Raw genomic sequence first — 25,895 nt, 5'->3', positions numbered from 1 at the left:
ATTTATAGTTTCACTGCAGCTTCGCTTCTGTGCTGTTGGAAACTGACATTTTTTCTTAAATCTCCATATAGAAAGGGTAATTACTGCCTTCCCGTAGGAATGGGTCCTGTCCTGCTTTCTCTATCCATCCCGCTAAATTATCCACCCATGGGTTAACTAAGTAATACTCTGAGGTAGAGTTGCGGGCGACATACATCTTGCATGTTTCCCCTGGTAAAGGTGGGGGGTAAATGACTGTCTTACTCTGACCCCCTCCCATAGTAAAAAATGCAATTTACACCAACGTTCTATGCAATTTACAATAACAATGCAATTTACAATAACTTTCTATGCATGCATCAGCTTAACCAGTTAATTAGTCATTGACAATATCACAATATTATCTGTATAGTGAGAACATGAAATCTTTTGACGGGTACGATACTTACCATTCGTACAAGATGTCAGAAAAATACAGCGTTTTAGACAGGAAGCAAGAAAAGTGTTTGAGTAAAGATATCTGGCAGACGAAAACTTACCAGCCGTCTGGACCAAATATAAGAACTTATCTCACTACAAACATACAAGAATATATATAGACGATCAAATCGAGGTATAATCTACGTTACGTATAGACCCCAGGTCTATTTTTTAAGTATCCCAGATACTGACGTCTTTGGAGAATTGCGCTTGGACCCCTGGTCCTTTCTCAGACGTATCTTTAAGTCCCAGACATTAAAGATTCTATGGTATCCCTGATACCTGTTTTATGTTTTTACATAAAACTTCGTAATATTAAGTCCCGGACTTAAATATTACCTTGTCACGTGTTCCCGGAACACTGACACGGATTCAGCTTCAGTGTATGACCGCAATCCTGTATGGCAAAGACAGACAATAAATTCTCTATCTTTACCATTCAGGGACGATCACTGAATCCCGGACATAGCCCCCAGCTGAAAGGATTTGCCCTTATATTCTTTAACCCTCGATGTGATGGCCTCTCAGACGTCTGGGAGTGTAAACCTTTATGCTATCAGTTACATGCACAACACAAGCAGTAAAAATTCACACTGTTTATTATGAGGTTAACAAAAGTATATAAGACAATGCATATGGGTGTAACTGACATGTCGTTACACTCCCATTGGCTCGCCAGCAGCCACCAGGCAGAATAGAAAAAGGCGGATGTTCATATATGGGTTTTCTACAAGTTTCTCAAAACATTTAACAAAGTCTGTAACAGGTTTCATCTGGTATAGAACTGTCCTTGAGAAACAGACACATACAAGCCTGGTATTGTATGAGGAGATAAAGGTATCCTGGCACAGGGTAATACGTATCTATGCAAACACATAACAGTTCATATAGCATGTTTTAACCCTTCATTAGGGAGGTAGAAATATTCACTTTTACACTATACTTATTATAAGGAAATTGATCATATAAAAAGTAATATTTACAAAGCACAGAAGAGTTAACCCTTCAACACCCTAGACAGGGACACTATTCTGCTAACCATAGAGCATATAAAAGACTTATACATGAGAGATGCACAGAGGGAGATCTGCCGGCTGGCATCTAAAATAAGTGCACTGTCCATTTCTGCTAGGAGAGGCTTATGGACTCCACTGACGTGCGGTGGGGTGAGGCAGAGTCTTTACTGTCATACTATCGTTTGCACCAGAGTTTTGACTGTATAAAGTATATACAAAATACAAAGAATATGTTTGAAATATCTTCTTTGCATTATTCTAATAATTTTTATAGCCAAAACTCTGGAGTAAAAAGTCTATGGCAGGTGAGGCAGTGCCTCTCCTGCCTATCTTTTCGGCACATCTCTGTTCAAAACTCACCAAAATTCCAGGAGTTTATACTGCTGCACCTGTGTATAATGCCCAGATGTACGCTTTGGGTCATAAATTGCATGTAAATCTGGCTCTGGGGCTAGCCAGTGCCTCCTGAGCTATATAGCTCACCGCACGTCCCTGATGGACTCGCCAGTGGACAGGGGATGCAGATTCAAAAAGGCACATGGAAGTTTTGCCTTATAAGGGTGAGGAGTTATTCGGGGATGGTCTCTCGGACCTAGTTTCCACAGCAACTGCTGGGAAGTCAGCATTTTTACCCCATGTTCCCTCACAGCCTAAAAAGGCGCCGTTTTATCAGGTACAGTCCTTTCGGACTCAGAAAAACAGGCGTGGAAAAGGCGGGTCCTTTCTGTCCAGAGGCAGAGGTAGGGGAAAAAGGCTGCAACAAACAGCAGGTTCCCAGGAGCAAAAATCCTCTCCCGCTTCTTCCAAGTCCGCCGCATGACGGTGGGGCTCCACAGGCGGAGCCAGGTACGGTGGGGGGCCGCCTCAAAAATTTCAGCGATCAGTGGGCTCGCTCACAGGTGGATCCCTGGATCCTGCAAATAGTATCTCAGGTACAAACTGGAATTCGAGGCGTCTCCACCCCACCGGTTCCTAAAATCTGCCTTGCCGACAACTCCCTCAGGCAGGGAGGCTGTGCTAGAGGCAATTCACAAGCTGTATTCCCAGCAGGTGATAGTCAAGGTGCCCCTACTTCAACAAGGACGGGGTTACTATTCCACACTGTTTGTGGTACCGAAACCGGACGGTTCAGTGAGACCCATTTTAAATTTGAAATCCTTGAACACATACATAAAAAAATTCAAGTTCAAGATGGAATCGCTCAGGGCGGTTATTGCAAGCCTGGACGAGGGGGATTACATGGTATCCCTGGACATCAAGGATGCTTACCTGCATGTCCCCATTTACTATCCTCACCAGGAGTACCTCAGATTTGTGGTACAGGATTGCCATTACCAATTCCAGACGCTGCCGTTTGGACTCTCCACGGCACCGAGGGTGTTTACCAAAGTAATGGCGGAAATGATGATACTCCTTCGAAGAAAGGGAGTTTTAATTATCCCGTACTTGGAAGATCTCCTAATAAAGGCGAGGTCCAAGGAGCAGTTGTTGGTGGGAGTAGCACTATCTCAGGAGGTGCTACACCAGCACGGTTGGATTCTGAATATTCCAAAATCACAGCTGGTTCCGACGACACGTCTACTGTTCCTGGGTATGATCCTGGACACAGTCCAGAAAAAAGTGTTTCTCCCGGAGGAGAAAGCCAAGGAGCTGTCATCTCTAGTCAGAGACCTCCTGAAACCGAAACAGGTATCGGTGCATCACTGCACGCGGGTCCTGGGAAAGATGGTGGCTTCTTACGACGCAATTCCTTTCGGCAGGTTCCATGCCAGAATCTTTCAGTGGGACCTGTTGGACCAATGGTCCGGATCGCATCTTCAGATGCATCGCCTAATAACCCTGTCTCCAAGAACCAGGGTGTCTCTGCTGTGGTGGCTGCAGAGTGCTCATCTTCTAGAGGGCCGCAGATTCGGCATACAGGACTGGGTCCTGGTGACCACAGATGCCAGCCTTCGGGGGGCAGTCACACAGGGAAGAAACTTCCAAGGACTATGGTCGAGTCAGGAGACTTCCCTACACATAAATATTCTGGAACTAAGGGCCATTTACAATGCCCTAAGTCAGGCAAAATCCCTGCTTCTACACCAGCCAGTACTGATCCAGTCAGACAACATCACGGCAGTCGCCCATGTAAATCGACAGGGCGGCACAAGAAGCAGGATGGCAATGGCAGAAGCCACAAGGATTCTCCGATGGGCGGAAAATTACGTACTAGCACTGTCAGCAGTGTTCATTCCGGGAGTGGACAACTGGGAAGCAGACTTTCTCAGCAGGCACGACCTCCACCCGGGGGAGAGGGGACTTCATCCAGAAGTCTTCACGCTGATTGTAAATCGATGGGAACGTCCACAAGTGGACATGATGGCGTCCCGCCTAAACAAAAAACTAGAGAGATATTGCGCCAGGTCAAGGGACCCTCAGGCGATAGCTGTGGACGCTCCGGTGACACCGTGGGTGTACCAGTCAGTTTATGTGTTCCCTCCTCTGCCTCTCATACCAAGGGTACTGAGAATAATAAGAAAACGAGGAGTAAGAACAATACTCGTGGTTCCGGATTGGCCAAGACGAGCGTGGTACCCGGAACTTCAAGAGATGATCTCAGAGGACCCATGGCCTCTGCCGATCAGACAGGACCTACTGCAGCAGGGGCCCTGTCTGTTCCAAGACTTACCGCGGCTGCGTTTGACGGCATGGCGGTTGAACGCCGGATCCTGAAGGAAAAGGGCATTCCGGAGGAAGTCATTCCTACGCTGATTAAAGCCAGGAAAGATGTAACTGCACAGCATTATCACCGCATATGGCGGAAATATGTTGCTTGGTGTGAGGCCAAAAAGGCCCCAACAGAGGAATTTCAACTAGGTCGATTTCTGCATTTCCTACAAGCAGGAGTGACTATGGGCCTGAAATTAGGCTCCATTAAGGTACAGATCTCGGCTCTGTCGATTTTCTTCCAGAAAGAACTGGCTTCACTACCTGAAGTTCAGACGTTTGTGAAGGGAGTGCTGCATATTCAGCCCCCGTTTGTGCCTCCAGTGGCACCTTGGGATCTCAACGTGGTGTTGAGTTTCTTAAAATCACATTGGTTTGAGCCACTTAAAACCGTGGATCTAAAATATCTCACGTGGAAAGTGGTCATGTTATTGGCCTTGGCTTCGGCCAGGCGTGTGTCAGAATTGGCAGCTTTGTCATGTAAAAGCCCTTATCTGATTTTCCATATGGATAGGGCAGAATTGAGGACTCGTCCTCCAGTTTCTCCCTAAGGTGGTATCAGCTTTTCACTTGAACCAACCTATTGTGGTGCCTGCGGCTACTAGGGACTTGGAGGATTCCAAGTTGCTGGACGTAGTCAGGGCCTTGAAAATTTATGTTTCCAGGACGGCTGGAGTCAGGAAAACTGACTCGCTATTTATCCTGTATGCACCCAACAAGCTGGGTGCTCCTGCTTCTAAGCAGACTATTGCTCGCTGGATTTGTAGCACAATTCAGCAGGCGCATTCTGCGGCTGAACTGCCGCATCCTAAATCAGTAAAAGCCCATTCCACAAGGAAGGTGGGCTCATCTTGGGCGGCTGCCCGAGGGGTCTCGGCTTTACAACTTTGCCGAGCTGCTACTTGGTCAGGGGCAAACACGTTTGCAAAATTCTACAGATTTGATACCCTGGCTGAGGAGGACCTTGAGTTCTCTCATTCGGTGCTGCAGAGTCATCCGCACTCTCCCGCCCGTTTGGGAGCTTTGGTATAATCCCCATGGTCCTTTCGGAGTTCCCAGCATCCACTAGGACGTCAGAGAAAATAAGATTTTACTCACCAGTAAATCTATTTCTCGTAGTCCGTAGTGGATGCTGGGCGCCCGTCCCAAGTGCGGATTGTCTGCAAAACTTGTACATAGTTACTGTTAACTAAAGGGTTATTGTTGAGCCATCTGTTGAGAGGCTCAGTTGTTTTTCATACTGTTAAACTGGGTATAGTATCACGAGTTATACAGTGTGATTGGTGTGGCTGGTAAGAGTCTTACCCGGGATTCAAAATCCTTCCTTATTATGTCAGCTCGTCCGGGCACAGTGTCCTAACTGAGGCTTAGAGGAGGGTCATAGTGGGAGGAGCCAGTGCACACCAGGTGACCTAAAAGCTTTCTTTAGTTGTGCCCAGTCTCCTGCGGAGCCGCTATTCCTCATGGTCCTTTCGGAGTTCCCAGCATCCACTACGGACTACGAGAAATAGATTTACCGGTGAGTAAAATCTTATTATTTGGCATTATAAAAGTGCTACAGGTCTCTGTGGACATTTTACATTACACAGGGATTTTAGTCATTGGCGCTGAGTTGTAAACTGGCAAATCCTTTCTGTGTCCTTCTGACAGATTTTACTGTGGGTCTGTCCGCTATAAGCCCCGGAGTGTCTGTGGTGTGTTTGTGCCCATGTGTGACATGTCTGAGGCAGGGAGCTCTTCCCCTGAGGGAGCCATTTTAGGGACACAGAGTTTTAATGTGGTGGCGCTGCCGGCACACCACGAGCCTGAATGGGTGAAAGAATTACGTGATAGTGTGAATCATATCAGTAAGAAATTGGCTAAGTCTGAGTTTAATGCAGAAACCTGGAGAAAATCCGCGGAAGATGTGATTTTTAATAGTTCTGCTTTTTCATCCACAGGGGACCCCTAAAAGTTCATTTGCACAGGTAGTACAAACTGATACCGACATGGACTCTGATTCCTATGTCGACACTAGTGATTCCAGGGGAATAGATCCAAAATTAGCTAAAAACATTCAATACATGATTGTTGCTATAAAGGAGGTCTTGGAAGTTACGGAGCCCCCTCCTTTACCACAGGAGAAGGCTTACTTTTATAAAGAAAAGATTATGAATGTAACTTTTCCTCCATCTCATGAGCTGAACAGTCTCTTTGAGGGAGTATGGGCACACCCTGAAAAGAAATTTCAGATTCCCAAAAGAATTCAGGTAGCTTACCCTTTCCCTGCAGAGGACAGGAAAAGGTGGAAGTCACCCCCCATTTTAGACAGTGCCCTGTCACGGTTAACAAAAAAGGTGATTCTCCTTGCGCCTGGGACGGCTTCACTAAAGGAGCCGGCAGACCGCAAGTTGGAGACTACGTTGAAATCTATTTATGTGGCCAATGGGACACTACTCAGCCCTACCATTGCCTGTGCGTGGGCGAGTAGTGCTATTGAAAAGTGGTCAGAAAGCTTGTCATCAGAAATTGACACAATAGATAGAGACGAGATACTCCTAACGTTAGGTCATATCAAAGACGCTGCTGCGTACATGCTAGAAGCCATGAAAGATATTGGTCTCTTGGGATCAAGAGCCGCTACCATGGCAATCTCAGCACGGAGGGCGTTGTGGATTCGCCAATGGAATGCTGACGCAGATTCCAAAAGGAATATGGGGGTTCTCCCATATAAAGGAGAAGCTTTGTTTGGAGATGGCTTGGATGCCTTTGTTTCTGCGGCTACCGCAGGTAAGTCGACATTCTTGCCTAATGCTCCTGCACCGGCAAAAAAGACACATCACTCTCAGATGCAGTCCTTTCGGCCCAATAAGTACAAAAAGGTAAAGGTTCCCCTTTCTTTGCGGGCAAAGGAAGGGTAAAAAGGAAAAAAGTCCACAGCGTCTCCAGGATCACTGGAGCAGAAGTCAACTTCTGCCAAATCTTCAGCATGACGCTGGGGCTCCTTTGCGGGAGTCCGCTCAGGTGGGGGCACGTCTGAAACTCTTCAGTCAGTTCTGGGTTCAATCTGGCCTGGACTCGTGGATCCTGCAAATAGTGTCCCACGGGTACAAACTGGAGTTTCAAGACGTTCCCCCGTGCCGATTTTTCAAATCGGCCTTACCAGCTTTGTTCACAGACAGGGAGGTGGTAGCAGCAGCAATACAAAAATTGTGTCAGGATCAAGTCATTGTCCTGGTTCCCCTGTCACAACAAGGAGAAGGGTTTTATTCAAGCCTCTTCGTAGTTCCGAAGCCGGACGCCTCGGTCAGACCGATTCTAAACCTGAAAACACTGAATCTCTACCTGCAAAGGTTAAAGTTCAAGATGGAATCTCTGAGGGCAGTGATTTCCAGTCTGGAGGAGGGGGACTTCATGGTGGACATAAAAGATGCCTACTTACATGTTCCCATTTATCTTCCACATCAAGCTTATCTGAGATTCGCAGTACAGGATTGCCATTACCAATTTCAGACATTGCCGTTCGGACTCTCCTCGGCACTGAGGGTGTTCACCAAGGTGATGGCGGAGATGAGGGTCCTCCTTCGACAACAAGGAGTCAATATAATTCCTTACCTGGACAATCTCCTGATAAAAGCGAGGTCCAGGGAAAGGTTGGTGCAGAACATTGCACTCTCTCTGACAGTACTTCAACAACACGGTTGGATCATAAATTTTCCAAAGTCACAGTTGGAACCGATGACAAGATTGTCCTTTCTGGGGATAATACTGGACACAGAAGTACAGAGGGTATTTCTTCCAGTAGAAAAGGCGCTGGAAATCCAGAGAATGGTCAAACAAATTCTGAAACCAACAAGAGTGTCGATTTATCAATGCATTCGGTTGTTGGGAAAGATGGTAGTGGCCTACGAGGCCATACAGTTTGGCAGATTCCATGCCAGAGTATTCCAGTGGGACCTGTTGGACAAGTGGTCCGGATCCCATCTACACAGGCATCAGAGGATAATCCTGTCATCCAAAGCCAGAATTTCGCTCCTATGGTGGCTACACAGTTCTCACCTCCTAGAGGGACGCAGGTTCGGGATTCAGGACTGGGTCCTAGTAACCACGGATGCGAGTCTCCGAGGCTGGGGAGCGGTCACTCAAGGGGAAAGCTTCCAAGGAAGATGGTCAAGTCAAGAAACTTGTCTTCACATGAACGTTCTGGAGTTGAGAGCCATTTACAACGGCCTTCTACAAGCGGTACATCTTCTTCAAGATCAACCCGTACAGATCCAGTCGGACAATGTTACAGCAGTCGCGTACATAAACCGCCAGGGCGGAACAAAAAGCAGAGCGGCGATGGCAGAGGTAACAAAGATCCTCCACTGGGCAGAAAGACATGCAAGAGCTCTGTCGGCAATTTTCATTCCGGGAGTGGACAACTGGGAAGCAGACTTCCTGATCAGACACGATCTCCATCCAGGGGAATGGGGCCTCCACCACGAATTCTTCGCAGAGGTGACAAGTCTTTGGGGAGTTCCTCAAGTAGACATGATGGCATCTCGTCTCAACAAGGAGCTTCAGAGATATTGTTCCAGGTTGAGAGACCCGCAAGCAATAGCAGTGGATGCTCTGGTGACCCAGTGGGTGTTTCGGTGAGTGTATGTCTTCCCTCCACTTCCTCTCATACCGTAAGTTCTCAAGATTATAAGAAGAACAGGGGTTCGGGCGATGCTAATTGTCCCAGACTAGCCAAGGAGGACTTGGTATCCAGATCTTCAGGAGTTGCTCATAGAAGATCCTCGGCCTCTTCCTCTTCGCGAGGACCTGCTGCAGCAGGGGCCGTGTGTGTATCAAGACTTACCGCAGCTACGTTTGACGGCATGGCTGTTGCCGTATCCTAGCCCGAAAGGGTATTCCCAAAGAAGTCATTCCCACTCTTGTTCAGGCCAGGAAGGGAGTAACGTCTAGACATTACCGCCGTATTTGGAGAAAATATGTGTCTTGGTGTGAAACAAAGAAGGCTCCAACGGAAGAGTTTCAGTTAGGACGTTTTCTCCATTTTCTCCAGGTGGGTGTGGATGCTGGCTTAAGATTGGATTCAGTCAAGGTCCAGATTTCGGCCTTGCCTGTTTTCTTTCAGAAACAATTGGCCTCCCTTCCAGAAGTTCAGACGTTCGTGAAAGGGGTTCTGCACATCCAACCTCCATTTGTGCCTCCTGTGGCACCATGGGATCTTAACGTGGTGTTGCAGTTCCTTCAATCGGATTGGTTTGAACCTCTCCAGGAGATAGAGTTGAAGTTTCTCACTTGGAAAGTGGTCATGCTGTTGGCCTTGGTATCCGCAAGGAGGGTGTCTGAGTTAGGGTCTTTGTCTCACAAGAGCCCTTACTTGGTCGTCCATGAAGATTTGGCCGAGTTAAGAACTCGTCAGCAATTTCTTCCAAAGGTGGTTTCTTCTTTCCATATAAACCAACCTATTGTGGTGCCAGTGGCTACTGACACCTTCACTGCTTCAAAGTCTCTGGATGTGGTCAGAGCTTTGAGAATTTATGTCGCAAGAACAGCTTGGATACGGAAAACAGAGGCTCTGTTTGTCCTGTATGCTCCCAACAGGATTGGGTGTCCTGCTTCTAAGCAGACTATTGCGCGCTGGATCAGAGGTATGATTCAGCACGCTCATTCCATGGCAGGATTGCCGGTACCGAATTCGGTGAATGCCCATTCTACAAGAAAGGTGGGCTCATCCTGGGCGGCTGCCCGGAGGTTCTCGGCATTACAACTTTGCCGAGCAGCTACTTGGTCAGGTACAAACACTTTTGCTAAGTTTTACAAGTTTGACACCTTGGCCGATGAGGACCTGAAGTTTGGTCAGTCGGTGCTGCAGGGACATCTGCACTCTCCCGCCCGTACTGGAGCTTTTGTATAACCCCATGGTACTGACGTGGACCCCAGCATCCTCTAGGACGTATGACAAAACAGGATTTTAATACCTACCAGTAAATCCTTTTCTCCTAGTCCGTAGAGGATGCTGGGCACCCAACCCAGTGCGTACTTTTCCTGCAGTAGTTACTTTGTTGTAGTTACACAAGTGTTGTGTTACAATTATTTTCAGCATGTTGCTGCAATAGTTCATGCCCGTTGGCATGTGTTATGTTGAATGTCACCATTGACTTAAAAGTAAATCCTTTTCTCGAAATGTCCGTCTCCCTGGGCACAGATCCTATACTGAGGTCTGGAGGAGGGGCATAGAGGGAGGAGCCAGTTCATACTCTGGAAAAGTCTTAAAGTGCCCATGGCTCCTGCGGAACGGTCTATACCCCATGGTACTAAAGTGGACCCCAGCATCCTCTACTGACAAGGAGAAAAGGATTTACCGGCAGGTATTAAAATCCTGTTATAATTGTGATAGAACTTTTTCTTTTAAAAACAAACAAAAAAGAAACCCGTGTCTTAAAAAAGGCAATGTCAACTGTGTGTGTACCTGTACAGTCCATGGGTTGCCTGTTGCTATTAATATTCTCTTTGAAAGTGTTGCTAGCAATGTTTGAATTGGGAACTTAGAATAAAAAGTGATTTATGGTACATCAACAATCCATATTCCCATATGGTAACAATGCAATGTATCCCACAGGTTATTGCTGTTGTTTGTATGTGTGCGGTAATACTTCTCAGTTAAATGTAGACTTTTCATGCTGGGCTGTGACTCATTTGAATATGGCTATTCATAGCGATGCCTAGTTTCACTCCTAAATCCTTATGTGTACAGTAGCTGCTTATGTGACTCATTGAGACCCAGTGAACAGCCATATACTGTAGGTTCTAGGGGATTTTTTAAAGGGTAATGGTTACTAAATGCTCATGACTCAAATAATAATCCTTTCATCACAGAAAGTGGAAATATTAACCCTGGATTGTATATTCATCCTTTTTTGGAATACAAAATTATTTGTACAGGATGTGTATTGATTGATATGAAAAGCTACATGCTGGATTCTTCTTCCAGAAAATATGCCCATTACTAGGAGACATGAACTAGAGATAAAACCTTTTGGAATGTAGGTTATACATCAATGTCTGCTTTATGGAAGGTAGCAACTACATCACACATGCCGAGTTAACAAAGTTAACAACAGTAAAAAAAAATTCCTGTGCTCCATAGCTCCTATGCTGAAAAGCTAGAGCAGACAACAAATATATTTATCCCTACTTTTACATCTAAAAAGTAGTGAGGTTAGTAATGGAAGTGCATATATTATATATATATATATATATATATATATATATATATATATATGAAGATGTGAGGACTGGCACTCCAAGGGTCCACAGCCAACAATGTTAGTGCCTAGGTGCCAGAAAAAAGTCCAATAGCAGTGAGAGAGGATCCGGCACTCAGAGGACTTAGATACGAGCAATAGACTGTATGAGCTGACAGCGCAGCATCATACAGTCAACGTTTCATTTATTAAACATAAATTTCGTCAGGACAAGAATAACATACATGAGGAAACATCTTACCTTAAATAACCCACCACACAGACCCTCGTGTGCGCTGCGTGTGCTTCCTGGACGGGACTTGATGACGTCACCGGCCGGCGACGTGCGCTCTCCAGCGCCGTTTCCATGGTAACCCGCCGGAGGTAGACGCAGCACTGAAGACAAAGAAAGATTTTTCAACTGTTAGCAGTTCACCAATAACGTGAAAATTAAAATATAAATAAATGTGCAAAACACTTGGAAGAAGTGTTGGTGAGGTGGAGCATGCATGTACATATTTAGGCATATTTTAGCAAGAATATATATGGATATGCAATATAAAGGTCTAATAATAATACATTAATGCATCAATCAAAAATTAAATTACACTTAGATAATAATGGATTAAAAAGGGGTTTTTTATGGGAAGGCTATAAAAAGCACCCCAGGTTATTGGACTCATTTAGACCATATGGTGACAGTGTGCGGAGTTCAAAAATCCACCGGGCCTCCCTGCGTAGCAATAAGACTCCCCGGTCACCACCCCGTATATTGGCCGGAATATGGTCAATGACCTTGTGTCGTAAACTGGCCAATGTGTGATTTGCTTCACGAAAGTGGCGGGCGACCGGTTGTTCTTGAGGGGTCCCTGCAAGGGCAGACCGTATAGCTTGGCGATGTAAAGCCATCCTCTCTCTGAATTGCCTAATGGTTTTACCTATATACAGTAAACCGCATGGACACTTAATGTAGTAAATGACATAGGTGCTCTGACAGGTTAAGACATGCTTGATTTTAATTTTTGATCCGGAGTGTGGATGATTGAAGAAAGGGCCACTTTCCATTGAGCGGCATGTCGTGCAACCTAGGCACTTATAACAACCCGGTTGTCGAGTAAGGAAAGTTTTAGGAATGGTGATGTTCATATTTGAAATGTCATTTTTAACTAAAATGTCACGGAGATTACGGTTTCGTTTGTAGCTTGGCATCAATTTACAATCTTGCAGGGATTTTAATTCAGGATCAGCCGTAAGTATGGGCCACAGGTTCTTTCCTTGTTCCATGATCTTATGATTAAGGGGATGGAACTCCTGGACAAATGGAATCCGTTTACCCAGTGCCCCAGAAGAGGTTTTCTGTTTGAGAGTGTCATCTCGCTGGATTTTTAGCACCTGAGCCTTAGTAGACAACAACCGGGTGATATCGTAACCTCTGGAAACAAACTGTTGGATCATCTGGTCTATACGATATTCCGCTTTAGTCAGTGTGTCACAGGTCCGGATTGCACGAAGGAATTGGGATTTAGGGAGACTCTGGGAAACAAAGCCCGGATGTTGGCTGTCAGCCCTCAGAATAGTATTTCGATCCGTAGGTTTTTTATACAGATCAGTTGTGAGTTTCCCATCAAGGATGGAGACTTCCACATCCAAAAATTGTACCTGTTCATTGCTGATGGAGTATGTAAAATGTATGTTGTCATCAAGGGTATTTACCTGGTCCATGGCGTTTTTGAATTCTTGGCAAGTGCTGGTCCAGATGATGAATAAATCATCTATATATCTAGTTAAATATAAAATGTGAGGTTGCATCATGGGGTTTAATAAAAAGAGGTTATGATCGATATCAAACATAAAAATGTTGGCTAGGGACGGCCCCACACAAGATCCCATAGCACAGCCCATCAGTTGGATATACCAACGACAATCAAAAAGAAAATAATTCCTGGTTAATGATAATAATAATAACTCACAAAATAAGTTGATATCTGGGCCACGATATGCCAGATTACCAGTAAGAAACATGCGGACGGCCTGTACTCCCCTCTCATGGGGAATGTTGGTGTATAATGACACCACATCTACTGTACAAAGATAACAGCCTTTAGGGAGTGTAGGAAATGTAGATAATTTCTTGAGAAATGTTGAAGAATCTTTTAGGAACGTTGGCTGATCTTGAATGAGTTCCTGTAAGAAGCTGTCTAAATATTGAGATATAATGTAGTAGATGGATTCTCGTGCACGGATGATAGGCCGTCCAGGCGGGCTACTGGGATTTTTGTGTAATTTCGGGATGGAATATAACACCGGAGTTTTAGGATGATTAGTGGTTAACGCTTGACGGACAGTCTCTGTGATGAAACCCTTTTCACTGGCATCTTTGAGGACAGTATCTAATTCATTTTTGAATAGATTTGTAGGATCCGATCCCAATTCCTTATACACTTCTGGGTCATTTAACTGAGATTGCAAATCCTGGCGATAATATTCCAGGTCCAGGACCACCACTCCCCCGCCCTTGTCGGCGGGGCGGATAACAATGTCCTTATAGTTTTGCAGGTTCTTCAGAGCTGTTCTTTCGGCTCTGGTAAGGTTGTTCCTAGAAGGGACAAAATTACTACATTCATCCATTGCACATTTGTTGAGGGTTCTGGAAAAAACTTTGAGTGAGTTGTTAGAAGAAGAAGGATCAAAGGATGACTTGGGTTTAAACCTTTGTAATTGAGATGCTGGTAATTGTACTGGTTGTTTGTCGAAGAACTCCTTGAGTATAATCTGTCGAGAAAATTTGTGTAGGTCAACGGTCCAGGTAAATTTGTCAAAGGAAGTAGACGGTATAAATGAAAGACCTTTATTCAAGACGCTTTCTTCATCACTGGTTAAAGTTCTATTTGACAGATTAAAAACTATGTTTTCTTTCTGGCGGTTCGCTTTTTGCTTGTAGATTCTTTGCCATTGGCCACCTCGCCGGGTTTTTTTGGAGCCCCGCGTTGAGCGCGGGTGCGAATCCCTAAAGGGGGTTTACCCTGGGTTTTAGGTTGGTCGCCATCCTGATCGCTTAAGGATGATTGTGTACCTGAAGATTCATTGGCGGCTCGGTCCCGTCGTTGTCTCCATCTGGGTATCCCTTGACGTTTGGTGGAGACACCTGGGTTATTCACCCAGGGGTATACAGAGCCCAGTTGGTAGTCTCTTTGGACCACTATAAGCTTGTCACGCTTAAATTTCAGTAAATCTTGTCGGTACTTATCAACCTGTTCCTGGAGTTTAATCATCCATTGGGTGTCTGGATCATCTTTAAATGAGATATCCAAGGTGGCTTCAAAGGTTTTGATATTATCTTTGATTTTTGTTAGTTCACGTTGAGATTCCTCGATAACCAATAAAAGCAAATCGAAACTGCATTTATTTAATACTGCCACCCACCGTCGGCAAAACTCTGGATTGAATTTACCGATGGTGGGGGTATTTTTAATCCTGAAGCCCCGAGGGATCAATTTTTTACGATAGTAGTCGCTCAGGGTGGAGCCATGTAAAAAGTAGTCTGTCTCTTTCTTCTTTAGTTTAAGAAGTTTAAAGAAAATTTGTTCATTAGGCATGGTACTCTCGAAGGTATCCGTGATCTCAGGAAATAAGATGCCTTCCGCCTCACTCTCCGATAAGGATAACACTTCTCCTAGTGGTAGGGGCACATCCCTGTAACCACTATGGGTAGATTGCTCAATACCCGTTGCCATATTTGAAATAGTGTTTGGCACGTGCACAAAAAAAATTAACATGTACATATTTAGGCATATTTTAGCAAGAATATATATGGATATGCAATATAAAGGTCTAATAATAATACATTATATTATTTTTTTCACCGTTAATTTTTTTTGTGCACGTGCCAAACACTATTTCAAATATGGCAACGGGTATTGAGCAATCTACCCATAGTGGTTACAGGGATGTGCCCCTACCACTAGGAGAAGTGTTATCCTTATCGGAGAGTGAGGCGGAAGGCATCTTATTTCCTGAGATCACGGATACCTTCGAGAGTACCATGCCTAATGAACAAATTTTCTTTAAACTTCTTAAACTAAAGAAGAAAGAGACAGACTACTTTTTACATGGCTCCACCCTGAGCGACTACTATCGTAAAAAATTGATCCCTCGGGGCTTCAGGATTAAAAATACCCCCACCATCGGTAAATTCAATCCAGAGTTTTGCCGACGGTGGGTGGCAGTATTAAATAAATGCAGTTTCGATTTGCTTTTATTGGTTATCGAGGAATCTCAACGTGAACTAACAAAAATCAAAGATAATATCAAAACCTTTGAAGCCACCTTGGATATCTCATTTAAAGATGATCCAGACACCCAATGGATGATTAAACTCCAGGAACAGGTTGATAAGTACCGACAAGATTTACTGAAATTTAAGCGTGACAAGCTTATAGTGGTCCAAAGAGACTACCAACTGGGCTCTGTATACCCCTGGGTGAACAACCCAGGTGTCTCCACCAAACGTCAAGGGATACCCAGATGGAGACAACGACGGGACCGAGCCGCCAATGAATCTTCAGGTACACAATCATCCTTAAGCGATCAGGATGGCGACCAACCTAAAACCCAGGGTAAACCCCCTTTAGGGATTCGCACCCGCGCTCAACGCGGGGCTCCAAAAAAACCCGGCGAGGTGGCCAATGGCAAAGAATCTACAAGCAAAAAGCGAACCGCCAGAAAGAAAACATAGTTTTTAATCTGTCAAATAGAACTTTAACCAGTGATGAAGAAAGCGTCTTGAATAAAGGTCTTTCATTTATACCGTCTACTTCCTTTGACAAATTTACCTGGACCGTTGACCTACACAAATTTTCTCGACAGATTAGACTCAAGGAGTTCTTCGACAAACAACCAGTACAATTACCAGCATCTCAATTACAAAGGTTTAAACCCAAGTCATCCTTTGATCCTTCTTCTTCTAACAACTCACTCAAAGTTTTTTCCAGAACCCTCAACAAATGTGCAATGGATGAATGTAGTAATTTTGTCCCTTCTAGGAACAACCTTACCAGAGCCGAAAGAACAGCTCTGAAGAACCTGCAAAACTATAAGGACATTGTTATCCGCCCCGCCGACAAGGGCGGGGGAGTGGTGGTCCTGGACCTGGAATATTATCGCCAGGATTTGCAATCTCAGTTAAATGACCCAGAAGTGTATAAGGAATTGGGATCGGATCCTACAAATCTATTCAAAAATGAATTAGATACTGTCCTCAAAGATGCCAGTGAAAAGGGTTTCATCACAGAGACTGTCCGTCAAGCGTTAACCACTAATCATCCTAAAACTCCGGTGTTATATTCCATCCCGAAATTACACAAAAATCCCAGTAGCCCGCCTGGACGGCCTATCATCAGTGCACGAGAATCCATCTACTACATTATATCTCAATATTTAGACAGCTTCTTACAGGAACTCATTCAAGATCAGCCAACGTTCCTAAAAGATTCTTCAACATTTCTCAAGAAATTATCTACATTTCCTACACTCCCTAAAGGCTGTTATCTTTGTACAGTAGATGTGGTGTCATTATACACCAACATTCCCCATGAGAGGGGAGTACAGGCCGTCCGCAGGTTTCTTACTGGTAATCTGGCATATCGTGGTCCAGATATCAACTTATTTTGTGAGTTATTATTATTATCATTAACCAGGAATTATTTTCTTTTTGATTGTCGTTGGTATATCCAACTGATGGGCTGTGCTATGGGATCTTGTGTGGGGCCGTCCCTAGCCAACATTTTTATGTTTGATATCGATCATAACCTCTTTTTATTAAACCCAATGATGCAACCTCACATTTTATATTTAACTAGATATATAGATGATTTATTCATCATCTGGACCAGCACTTGCCAAGAATTCAAAAACGCCATGGACCAGGTAAATACCCTTGATGACAACGTACATTTTACATACTCCATCAGCAATGAACAGGTACAATTTTTGGATGTGGAAGTCTCCATCCTTGATGGGAAACTCACAACTGATCTGTATAAAAAACCTACGGATCGAAATACTATTCTGAGGGCTGACAGCCAACATCCGGGCTTTGTTTCCCAGAGTCTCCCTAAATCCCAATTCCTTCGTGCAATCCGGACCTGTGACACACTGACTAAAGCGGAATATCGTATAGACCAGATGATCCAACAGTTTGTTTCCAGAGGTTACGATATCACCCGGTTGTTGTCTACTAAGGCTCAGGTGCTAAAAATCCAGCGAGATGACACTCTCAAACAGAAAACCTCTTCTGGGGCACTGGGTAAACGGATTCCATTTGTCCAGGAGTTCCATCACCTTAATCATAAGATCATGGAACAAGGAAAGAACCTGTGGCCCATACTTACGGCTGATCCTGAATTAAAATCCCTGCAAGATTGTAAATTGATGCCAAGCTACAAACGAAACCGTAATCTCCGTGACATTTTAGTTAAAAATGACATTTCAAATATGAACATCACCATTCCTAAAACTTTCCTTACTCGACAACCGGGTTGTTATAAGTGCCTAGGTTGCACGACATGCCGCTCAATGGAAAGTGGCCCTTTCTTCAATCATCCACACTCCGGATCAAAAATTAAAATCAAGCATGTCTTAACCTGTCAGAGCACCTATGTCATTTACTACATTAAGTGTCCATGCGGTTTACTGTATATAGGTAAAACCATTAGGCAATTCAGAGAGAGGATGGCTTTACATCGCCAAGCTATACGGTCTGCCCTTGCAGGGACCCCTCAAGAACAACCGGTCGCCCGCCACTTTCGTGAAGCAAATCACACATTGGCCAGTTTACGACACAAGGTCATTGACCATATTCCGGCCAATATACGGGGTGGTGACCGGGGAGTCTTATTGCTACGCAGGGAGGCCCGGTGGATTTTTGAACTCCGCACACTGTCACCATATGGTCTAAATGAGTCCAATAACCTGGGGTGCTTTTTATAGCCTTCGCATAAAAAAACCCTTTTTAATCCATTATTATCTAAGTGTAATTTTTGATTGATGCATTAATGTATTATTATATTGCATATCCATATATATTCTTGCTAAAATATGCCTAAATATGTACATGCATGCTCCACCTCACCAACACTTCTTCCAAGTGTTTTGCACATTTATTTATATTTTAATTTTCACGTTATTGGTGAACTGCTAACAGTTGAAAAATCTTTCTTTGTCTTCAGTGCTGCGTCTACCTCCGGCGGGTTACCATGGAAACGGCGCTGGAGAGCGCACGTCGCCGGCCGGTGACGTCATCAAGTCCCGTCCAGGAAGCACACGCAGCGCACACGAGGGTCTGTGTGGTGGGTTATTTAAGGTAAGATGTTTCCTCATGTATGTTATTCTTGTCCTGACGAAATTTATGTTTAATAAATGAAACGTTGACTGTATGATGCTGCGCTGTCAGCTCATTTACTTGAACCAGCCTATTGCTCGTATCTAAGTCCTCTGAGTGCCGGATCCTCTCTCACTGCTATATATATATATATATATATTTCTTATTTCCCATAAGTTAGAAATATCCCTGTAGTCTAATTATTCAATATACACATAAACATGTCCAGATATGTACAGTTTATTCTAGTAGACAAAAGAGGTGAAGCCACTCTAACAAAACTTGCCTTGACAGGTGCAGTGCCCTGTTGGCAAGGGCAGGATTCCAAGGTGAATAAGCGGGGTGCACAGCCAGACAGGGTAGGGGCTGCTCATACTGTACTTTCTGTTGATCCCCTTCCCGATGTGTTCAGTTTATTCTGATAGCTTTAAAATGAGTGCTTGTTAATTACATGGATGTCGCTGCACTTGAAAAGGGGAAGCCACTCTAATAATGACTTAGACTCTGTGTACCTGCTACATTGCTCTTTCAGTGAGCCTAGGCCATGATACCACGGCGGATCAACATGGTGCAGTTAGATAGGGTATGTAGCTGATCTGCCCGTACCCTCCTACAAACCTCTCCCCAACCTCCATGTTGCCCCCCCCCCCCCCCCACCAAGTGGCACACAGACATAGCAGCCTCCCATATCAGGCAAACTATAATAAACAGGTAAGTGTGGTGGTGGGTTATTATTATTAATGTAATGAAGGAGGGAGGTATTCTTGTAGTGGAGGTGTTATGGTAATGGAGTGCAGACTATTAGAGTTATATAGTGGGACTATCAATGTAATGTGGGGGCTATTCATGGTATGTACAATAGAAGTTGGACTATTCATTTAATATAATGATTTAATTTAGTAGGGTAGTATTATGTAATGTGGCTACATTTGGGAGCCATTCATGTAATGAAGAAGTATATAGAGTTATTTATTTACTATGGAGTCTGTTTTTGTTAGATATGTCTGCAGTATGACAGATATCTATGTAATATGAGGTCTATTTCTATAATGAACAGCAGTTTGATAGAGGCTCTGTAGTAAATGTGGGGGTTAATAATGTAATGATTGGGCTGGTTGGGAGGAAGGATGCCAATTTCCTAAATATGGTTATTATTCATTTAATACCATGTTTAGTTGGGAAGATAAAGACTTCTTGTTTAACTCAGTGGAAAAATACCTATCCCTTTTCCAAACAGGGTCCCAACATGCCAGCTGAAGGTACCATAGTCGAATGTTGTAATAGGAGAGAGTAGCATAGGCTACCAACTGTCCTGATTCTGGCAGCAGAATCCCACACTTGAGAAGCAGAATATAGTGGAGGTGGAGGAGCAAATGTGTCAAAGTGAGAGTGGAGATTGCATATGTCACTTATGCCTTCCCTTGCACCTATGTCCCGTCTTCATATGCCCCATGTCATATAATGTATCAGGTGACTCATGTATGCACAAAGACCCATTAAATTCATAAAAGTCCCTGCCATCCTCCCATATGGTGAATTGTCATGGAGTCTGTATGTATGGTGTAAACAGGTGTCTTGTTTCCACTACAGATCCACGGAAATTCTATAGGCTGTATATATATATGTATAAACCAGTTGTGGTGGAACTATGCGTCTTAGCAGTCCATATCAGTGGGTGTTGTGGAATGCTGAAGCCTGTGCCAGAGACTATACAGGTTGAGTATCCCATATCCGAATATTCCGAAATACAAATTTTTTGAGTGAGACTGAGATAGTGAAACATTTGTTTTCTGATGGCTCAATGTACACACACTTTGTTTAATACACAAAGTTATTAAAAATATTGTATTAAATGACCTTCAGGCTGTGTGTATAAGGTGTATATGAAACATAAATGCATTGTGTGCTTAGACTTAGGTCCCATCGCCATGATCTCTCATTATGGTATGCAATTATTCCAAAATACAGAAAAATCTGATATCCAAAATACCTCTGGTCCCAAGCATTTTGGATAAGGGATACTCAACCTGTATTGGCAATGACATTTGACATAGATTGTCTTTTTACTAGCATATACTGTATACTGGATACAGAATTAATGTGCATTCAGAAGGCCTGATTCTCAGTCAGTTGCAAGTGGAAATGCAGGCAGATATATCTTGGATATCTGAATACTGCGCATGTGTGGTATATTGCACATGCGCAGGACTCGTACTGCGCATGTGCAGTGTGGGTCCTGCATCTTCGCTCGCAAAGCGACTGCAAACATCAGGTGATTGACAGTCTGCAGCCATATATGGATAGGGAGGAGTGGCATTTCGCCTCCGTTTTGTGGGAGTACCGAAGCTATGGACTATGTCTTTCGACAGAGATTTCCTATCATGATTGACGCTGCTGTGACAGCTGGTCTGAGTAACCTCAAGGTCACTCAGCATGCCAATGGTGTTGCAGAGTGATCTGGTGCCGCGTCCTCAGATGCAACAGTGGATCCAGGAGGTGTCTACTTATACTTTCTAAATGTGAGTGTATTCAGGTATTAAATGGTGTCTCCCAATATCCAACGGTATTGCACTATATCTGTTCTCTCTTTTTGAGTGTCCATGTGTTGGAGTGGAGAGACATATACTGAGAAAAGGATTTGCATCTAAGCAGAAGTGAGGACGTGCATGCATACATCAGACCAAATTTGGACCTTTACTATTATGTGAATTTTTATATTATGCTATACATGTTTTCTTTTTAAGCACCACGGGTTATTCCCTCTACCTTTCTGTGTACGTTTTGGGTTTGGTGAACCTTGGTGTGACCTGGGCTGCAGTATAAAAGGTTTATTGCGCAAAATAGGGGTTCCCCCCTTTTCTTCCACTGTCTACTTATACCAGATGCCTTCTGCATTTGAAAGAGGGATTCAAAGGTAGAGGGTATCAAAGAAAACCAATGATTCAAGGGTACCTTATACACAGTTTCCCATATAATGTCTGATTTGTGCCCTACACAGTAAAAGCTCTATGTGGCATACAGTACAGTCCACGCAAGTATAAATTATCATTTGCTTGAGATCAATAGCTTTAATCTGATAAATGTATGTATTGTCATTGTAATAAAATAGAAAATATAGTAACAATACTTATTTGCAGTCAAATGTGCAATGGACAAAGAGTTGATTGTCATCACTCTTCACTTTTCCAGTTCCTACCAGGTGTTTGTGATTCAACTGACCTCTTGGTGCTCCTTTACCTGTGAGTCTTTGGAGGCTTTCACATACTTCAATAAAACATCAAAGACTCAAGGATATGTCACTGCCGAGTTTTTTCCTGGAGATGTTTCCAACCATACAGAATTCTCAGTTGGGGACAGACAATACTATGGAGACTTTTATAATGCTCCATTAGAACGAGGGAAGGACTATTGCATTATACTACAGACTATCACCAAGGTACAGTATATCAAAACATTAAATCCATCACTTTAACGCACTAAAAACATAAGATTTTATTGTATCTATATATGTAAATTCTTGTAAAAGTCTAAGGATTCTGTCAATGTATTTAATTTTATTGAGAGATAAAACAAACTGAAGAAATACAGGTGAAGGTAATATTGTTGCTCACTTGCATAGCATTCCTGTATTTGAACCATAATTTGCAATGCAGTTAACCGTCTGATGGCTATACTCTTTGGTACTGTATTTGCAACCCTGCAATATAACTGCTGATATAGAATGTTAATAAAACAGTGGTCTATTTGTCAAGGTCCCTTGGGAAAAATTTGATTGCTACTGATTGCAATTTCCAAAATGTATCATAATAAAAGTAAATGGGGCTGCTGAGCTCCCTGGCTATATAGAGTTATCTTGTTGCTTGCCAGGCCATGTTAAGGAGTGCATGCATTAGCTGGGCTTCCAGTTTTTTATTTTCTAAAAAAATAAATAAGAATTTACTTACCGATAATTCTATTTCTCGTAGTCCGTAGTGGATGCTGGGGACTCCGTCAGGACCATGGGGAATAGCGGCTCCGCAGGAGACAGGGCACAAAATTAAAAGTTTGACCACAAGGTGGTGTGCACTGGCTCCTCCCCCTATGACCCTCCTCCAAGCCTCAGTTAGGATACTGTGCCCGGACGAGCGTACACAATAAGGAAGGATTTTGAATCCCGGGTAAGACTCATACCAGCCACACCAATCACACTGTACAACTTGAGATCTGAACCCAGTTAACAGCATGATAACAGAGGAGCCTCTGAAAAGATGGCTTCCAACAATAATAACCCGATTTTTGTAACAATAACTATGTACAAGTATTGCAGACAATCCGCACTTGGGATGGGCGCCCAGCATCCACTACGGACTACGAGAAATAGAATTATCGGTAAGTAAATTCTTATTTTCTCTGACGTCCTAAGTTGATGCTGGGGACTCCGTCAGGACCATGGGGATTATACCAAAGCTCCCAAACGGGCGGGAGAGTGCGGATGACTCTGCAGCACCGAATGAGAGAACTCCAGGTCCTCCTTAGCCAGGGTATCAAATTTGTAGAATTTTACAAACGTGTTCTCCCTAGAGATGAGCGGGTTCGGTTTCTCTGAATCCGAACCCGCCAGAACTTCATGTTTTTTTTCACGAGTCCGAGCGACTCGGATCTTCCCGCCTTGCTCGGTTAACCCGAGCGCGCCCGAACGTCATCATGACGCTGTCGGATTCTCGCGAGGCTCGGATTCTATCGCGAGACTCGGATTCTATATAAGGAGCCGCGCGTCGCCGCCATTTTCACACGTGCATTGAGATTGATAGGGAGAGGACGTGGCTGGCGTCCTCTCCGTTTAGACACTTGATTTACTAATTTTGGGGAGCATTAGGAGTACTCAGTAGTGTACAGTGCAGAGTTTTGCTGATAGTGACCAGTGACCACCACTTTTATTTATAATCCGTTCTCTGCCTGAAAAAAGCGATACACAGCACACAGTGACTCAGTCACATACATACCATATCTGTGTGCACTGCTCAGGCTCAGGCCAGTGTGCTGCATCATCTATATATATTATATATCTGTCTGACTGCTCAGCTCACACAGCTTATAATTGTGGGGGAGACTGGGGAGCACTACTGCAGTGCCAGTTATAGGTTATAGCAGGAGCCAGGAGTACATAATATTATATTAAAATTAAACAGTGCACACTTTTGCTGCAGGAGTGCCACTGCCAGTGTGACTAGTGACCAGTGACCTGACCACCAGTATATAATATTAGTAGTATACTATCTCTTTATCAACCAGTCTATATTAGCAGCAGACACAGTACAGTGCGGTAGTTCACGGCTGTGGCTACCTCTGTGTCGGCACTCGGCAGCCCGTCCATAATTGTATATACCAGTAACCTAACCGTGGTTTTTTTTTCTTTCTTTATACATACATACTAGTTACGAGTATACTATCTCTTTATCAACCAGTCTATATATTAGCAGCAGACACAGTACAGTGCGGTAGTTCACGGCTGTGGCTACCTCTGTGTCGGCACTCGGCAGCCCGTCCATAATTGTATATACCAGTGACCTAACCGTGGTTTTTTTTTCTTTCTTTATACATACATACTAGTTACGAGTATACTATCTCTTTATCAACCAGTCTATATATTAGCAGCAGACACAGTACAGTGCGGTAGTTCACGGCTGTGGCTACCTCTGTGTCGGCACTCGGCAGCCCGTCCATAATTGTATATACCAGTGACCTAACCGTGGTTTTTTTTTCTTTCTTTATACATACATACTAGTTACGAGTATACTATCTCTTTATCAACCAGTCTATATATTAGCAGCAGACACAGTACAGTGCGGTAGTTCACGGCTGTGGCTACCTCTGTGTCGGCACTCGGCAGCCCGTCCATAATTGTATATACCAGTGACCTAACCGTGGTTTTTTTTTCTTTCTTTATACATACATACTAGTTACGAGTATACTATCTCTTTATCAACCAGTCTATATATTAGCAGCAGACACAGTACAGTGCGGTAGTTCACGGCTGTGGCTACCTCTGTGTCGGCACTCGGCAGCCCGTCCATAATTGTATATACCAGTGACCTAACCGTGGTTTTTTTTTCTTTCTTTATACATACATACTAGTTACGAGTATACTATCTCTTTATCAACCAGTCTATATATTAGCAGCAGACACAGTACAGTGCGGTAGTTCACGGCTGTGGCTACCTCTGTGTCGGCACTCGGCAGCCCGTCCATAATTGTATATACCACCTAACCGTGGTTTTTTTTTCTTTCTTTATACATACATACTAGTTACGAGTATACTATCTCTTTATCAACCAGTCTATATATTAGCAGCAGACACAGTACAGTGCGGTAGTTCACGGCTGTGGCTACCTCTGTGTCGGCACTCGGCAGCCCGTCCATAATTGTATATACCAGTGACCTAACCGTGGTTTTTTTTTCTTTCTTTATACATACATACTAGTTACGAGTATACTATCTCTTTATCAACCAGTCTATATATTAGCAGCAGACACAGTACAGTGCGGTAGTTCACGGCTGTGGCTACCTCTGTGTCGGCACTCGGCAGCCCGTCCATAATTGTATATACCAGTGACCTAACCGTGGTTTTTTTTTCTTTCTTTATACATACATACTAGTTACGAGTATACTATCTCTTTATCAACCAGTCTATATATTAGCAGCAGACACAGTACAGTGCGGTAGTTCACGGCTGTGGCTACCTCTGTGTCGGCACTCGGCAGCCCGTCCATAATTGTATATACCACCTAACCGTGGTTTTTTTTTCTTTCTTTATACATACATACTAGTTACGAGTATACTATCTCTTTATCAACCAGTCTATATATTAGCAGCAGACACAGTACAGTGCGGTAGTTCACGGCTGTGGCTACCTCTGTGTCGGCACTCGGCAGCCCGTCCATAATTGTATATACCAGTGACCTAACCGTGGTTTTTTTTTCTTTCTTTATACATACATACTAGTTACGAGTATACTATCTCTTTATCAACCAGTCTATATATTAGCAGCAGACACAGTACAGTGCGGTAGTTCACGGCTGTGGCTACCTCTGTGTCGGCACTCGGCAGCCCGTCCATAATTGTATATACCACCTA

The 25,895-nt window shown here is 43.8% G+C and overlaps 1 protein-coding gene across 8 annotated transcripts in view; it reads left to right on the top strand.

The window, feature by feature from the left end:
• The window catches only part of SUSD1 (sushi domain containing 1), a 669,144-nt gene that overhangs the window by 423,131 nt on the left and 220,118 nt on the right, over positions 1-25,895 (top strand). For 3 of the 8 annotated variants that reach the window (XR_010175769.1, XM_063914696.1, XM_063914695.1), the window contains exon 21: positions 21,972-22,218. The exons of 2 other annotated variants lie outside the window; for them this stretch is intronic. Coding sequence is in view for 3 of the 6 variants with exons in the window: in XM_063914696.1 (XP_063770766.1) it covers positions 21,972-22,218 (247 nt within the window). In the remaining 3 variants the exon portion in view is untranslated. Of the gene's footprint in view, positions 1-21,377; positions 21,437-21,971; positions 22,219-25,895 lie in introns of those variants that run through there. 3 more of the 8 variants (XM_063914697.1, XM_063914699.1, XM_063914701.1) reach the window with 3 other exon arrangements.

This window comes from Pseudophryne corroboree, chromosome 1, assembly GCF_028390025.1.
Source record: "Pseudophryne corroboree isolate aPseCor3 chromosome 1, aPseCor3.hap2, whole genome shotgun sequence".
In the NCBI taxonomy this organism is placed as follows: domain Eukaryota; kingdom Metazoa; phylum Chordata; class Amphibia; order Anura; family Myobatrachidae; genus Pseudophryne; species Pseudophryne corroboree.
The sequence above is the reverse complement of the archived record's forward strand: the minus strand, read 5'-3'. Positions and strand labels throughout refer to the sequence as shown.